The sequence below is a fragment of the Arachis hypogaea genome, chromosome 14 (assembly GCF_003086295.3).
Source record: "Arachis hypogaea cultivar Tifrunner chromosome 14, arahy.Tifrunner.gnm2.J5K5, whole genome shotgun sequence".
Taxonomy (NCBI): Eukaryota; Viridiplantae; Streptophyta; class Magnoliopsida; order Fabales; family Fabaceae; genus Arachis; species Arachis hypogaea.
The window spans coordinates 120,260,832-120,264,858 of record NC_092049.1 but is presented as its reverse complement, the minus strand read 5'-3'; the positions used below and the strand labels follow the sequence as shown (position 1 = coordinate 120,264,858).

The window sequence follows — 4,027 nt, the reverse complement described above, 5'->3', positions numbered from 1 at the left end:
TTTCGCTTGCTTATTGAATGTTTATCATGTTTTATTCAAATCATGATTAGTGTTTGGTTCAGTGATGTTGTTGATTTTGATTCACTTGATTATTGTATGTTCACTTGGGTTCTTTTGTATGCACAAAAATATTTTTCTTATTGATTAAATGTTTATTACATTTTATTCAGAACATGAATAGGGTTTGATTTATTTTAACTGCTAATTTTCATTCACTTTTTGTATCCCTTTCAGGGATTAATAGTCTCCCAGATGAGGGTTTACGCTGGGACAGAACCCTTAATAGAGGACGGAGACGGAAAAGAAGCAGAGTATATCAGACTGAATAGTCAACGTACAAGATAAAAATCTTTCTCTTCTATAGAGCTATTTTTAGTATGTTTTATTTTGTATACTATTAATTGTATTTTACTTAATTCTTGCTTAGCTATGATTGTACAATATACGTCATGAAATAGCTTGAAATAATTGATCCTTGAAAGATCAAAAAAGGAAAGAGGTATCAATATAAAGTTTGGACACAAGTAAGTAGTTTATAAATTAATGAAATTTTTTATTTCTTATTCAGTTGGGTTCATTTCTTATGTAACTAATTTCTTTCAATTGAAATGTAGAAAGAGATTGATGCCTTCATTCTTAAATATGGTCCAAATATTCTGTTCCACAAACTGAACAAAATTAGAGACCAAGTGATTCGGACATCTAAAGCAATAAGACTTCCGAAGCCATCTGCTGTCCTCTCCAACCCTTATTGTAAATTCACGTATGGGATATATATATAGTAAATAGGTTATACTTTGTTTGACTGGTTGTAATTAATACTATTTTGTTTAACTTGTTTAAAAAAGCAAACACTACTTCTTTCAATGTATATATGAATATTAATGTAAATATTATTAGAAATCTAATGTTTATATATATATATATATATATATATATATATATATATATATATATATATATATGATTCAAGATGGATTAGTCTTTGTTCTGTTGTGTATATATATATATATATATATGTTGGAACTGTTTGGCTGCTGTTTTATTTCAGGTTCATAGTGAATGAAATCAGGGTATTTATCAAACATTAAAAGTCCCAAAAACACAAATGAACCGAAATTAATACACTGGGTGAACCAAAAAAGTGCATATATCAATATAGTAGAGAGATCATTTAAAAAAAATGTATATATCAGTATTCAGTTTCAGAAACACCTGAACTCTTTGACATAACAGAATAAATTTACTATTCAATAAACAAAAAAGTGACTATTCAATAAAGAATTTCAAAAGCTAATATCAAACACAGAAAAGTGACTATTCAATAAAGACTAACACCACTCAGAAATTAACCCTCCTATAACTTCAGTGAACCGAAATTTGCTCATACATGAATGAAAATTTATGTTAATAAAAACTTAAACTCCTGTAATCCTCTTCGGGATAATTCATATCCAGTGCATTGTAAAGGCTGGAGCTTGACTGAATTGTTGATCCGCCGTCTAAAAGATTCAAATGCAAAAGAGAAAATAAATCATATATTAGCAAAATGCATAAATGAATTTTCCCCTAATCGAAAGCAAATCGATTTTACTTCGCTTGGAGCTAGCTTTTTCTTTTTTTTCGTGGCATTTGATATTTTTTTTTCAGGTTTAATCCCAGTCTGTTCTTGGGCCGGCCTCTTGTTCTAACACATGGCGGGCTTTGAAGGTCGTTCACGTTGCTCAATGTCGCTTTTTCGTGGGATAACAAACTTTTTCCTTTGCTTCTCTCTTGATATTCTTGCATCTCGGCCATCACATTGTCAAATGTCCGTTGCAGAATTTCAGTCAGCTCCTCGAACTCTGATGCAAATTTGCATATATTGTGTGACCGAAAGACCAAATGGTCGAATCTCTTGCTTCTCGGCTCCAGTAGAAGCTCGTCTTGGATGCTCTTGATGAGTGTGCCTCCTCTTTATGTTTTTACTCCAGCGTTCCAGTATGTATTTGGGTGCCACGTTATCTACTCGTTCGAAGCTTAGGACGCTCAGGGAATGGCGGCACAGTATGCCCCTTGACTCGAACAGCAGGCACTGACACTTTACCTCTCGTGATACTGCATCGTAGGTGACGAAAAACTTATTGAATGTGGAGTTGGAAACTTGCTTCATTACTTCGTATGTTGTGAAACCTAGGGTGGAATTCTTTAATCTTGTGATGCATTTTACATTTCCTCTTAATTGTCCTTGAACTTTCCTGAACTTCTCATGGGTATACACGTGCTGAAACTGTACCTCTATTGCTGATTTTGTTGCGCACGGTATCACAGTGTGAAAATCTGCAATGTCGAATTCTCTCTCTCTCTCTCTCTTTGCTCTTTGCTTGCTAGGCAATTGTCGTATTGCTTCACGAATTGACTCAATGAGCTGTTGCGTGTGATGAACCTGTTGAAAAATGCGTGCATGCTCTCGCTCCTTTGTGTGCTTCTCATCCCGGCCCAGAAGTGGTGATCTAGGTAAACTGGGATCCATATATGCCGATCCTCGTACAGCTCTGTAGAATGAACCGAACAAATGAGCTGTGTTAGACCGAAATCTGTGCATGTTTTGAAACAAAAAGTAACGGCATAAAAATAATTCTAATTAAAACCTCGGTTACCTGAGAGCTACTTGTTGCCTCTGAGGCCGTACTTTGTGAGGAAATCGTTCTATTTTCTGTTGAATGCGTCTTTTGTGAACGAGTTCCAAACAATGTGGCTCATCTCTTGTTCGATTTTTTCGTGTCGCTTGTAGCCGTTTAGTTTGTTTGAGATCTTCTTCATGATGTGCCAAATGCACCACTGGTGAATTTTTGTTGGCATGCACATCTCGATGGCCCTTTGCATCGATGCGCATTGGTCGGTGAGAATGCCTTTTGGTGCCTTCCCTCCCATGCAACAGAGCCAACATTTGAATAGCCATTTGAATGATTGGATGTTCTCGTTTTTCATCAGGGCGCATCCGAGAAGTGTCGACTAACCGTGGTGATTCACGCCCACAAAAGAACCAATAACCAGATTGTACCTGTATAAATAGACACTCTCACAATGTGATGAACCAAAATGTGTGGACTTGGTGAACGTAAAGACTTAATTTGGGTGAACTGAATACCTGTTTGTGTTGTAGGTGGTGTCGAATGAAACAACGACTCCGAAATACTTGCATGCAGCCCTACTTCTTGCGTCGGCCCAGAATGCATTTTTGATGGAGTGATCGCCTTCGAGGTTGAGCTCGAAAAAGAAATTTTGGTTCTTTTCTTTCATTCTTAATAGGTACTTTCCGAATTCTTGGGCATCGTCTTGTTCGGAAACATTTCTTACTTCCCTTGTAATGTAATTCCGCACGTCTTTTTCTATAAAACTTAGTTCCCGGTGACTGTCGGCTGCTGTTACGAATGATTGGTAAGTTTTGCTCGATCTGATTCTGGCTTGCTCATTGGTTTCGATGGTGTGACGCACGAACATGCTTAGCTCCCTGTGTTGTTTGAGCATCTCTGCTCGGTCTAGACAGCAGGGGTGTGGGTGATTCAGAACGACTTTGGAAATTGTCCAGAGGCCGACGTCCTTCAATATGTGTACGTAGATTCTGGATGGACAATTTATGCCGACTAAGGGATTTGTCTTTAGAGTAGGAGATATCTTGGATTCCCACCTCTCCTATTTGCTGCATACGATTAGTTGATTCTTAATTTCGTCTCCCTTCTGAGTCGTGTTCCTTATTTTGGCAGAAAAACCGGCAAGTTTGGAATAATTTTTGTAGAACTTTCCGACTTCTTTTAGTGTCTTGAAAATCATCCCGACCTTTGGGACAAATTGTTCATCCACAACACACCTGGTCTGTAGAATGAATCGAACATGTTATTATGGTGAAACAATGGTATAGAACTAAATGAATGGAACATTATCCATTATATAAATTCGAATTCAAACAGCTTTCTGCATAATGAACCGAACACGTCATTATTGTGAAACAATTGTATAGTACTAAATGAATGGAACATTATCCATT

General features: G+C 36.7%; 1 protein-coding gene across 1 annotated transcript; it reads right to left on the bottom strand.

The window, feature by feature from the left end:
- Positions 1 to 1,825: 1,825 nt before the first annotated feature.
- Positions 1,826 to 3,510, bottom strand: LOC112743041 (protein FAR1-RELATED SEQUENCE 5-like). The gene is made up of 4 exons (XM_025792270.1): positions 3,124 to 3,510; positions 2,640 to 3,043; positions 2,519 to 2,576; positions 1,826 to 2,425 (listed from the first exon to the last, which is right to left on the bottom strand). The coding sequence occupies exons 1-4, from the start codon at positions 3,508 to 3,510 to the stop codon at positions 1,826 to 1,828; spliced, it is 1,449 nt and encodes a 482-aa protein (XP_025648055.1).
- Between the last annotated feature and the right edge of the window lie 517 nt (positions 3,511 to 4,027).

Excerpts from the sequence above, each read along its gene's own strand:
- LOC112743041 (XM_025792270.1), bottom strand. The coding sequence starts at position 3,510 with ATGCTCAAACAACACAGGGAGCTAAGCATGTTCGTGCGTCACACCATC. Across the intron at positions 2,577-2,639 it reads AGGCAACAAGTAGCTCTCAG|ATTTCGGTCTAACACAGCTC; the intron begins GTAACCGAGGTT and ends AAACATGCACAG. Across the intron at positions 2,426-2,518 it reads ACAGAGCTGTACGAGGATCG|GTTCATCACACGCAACAGCT; the intron begins GCATATATGGAT and ends ATTTTTCAACAG.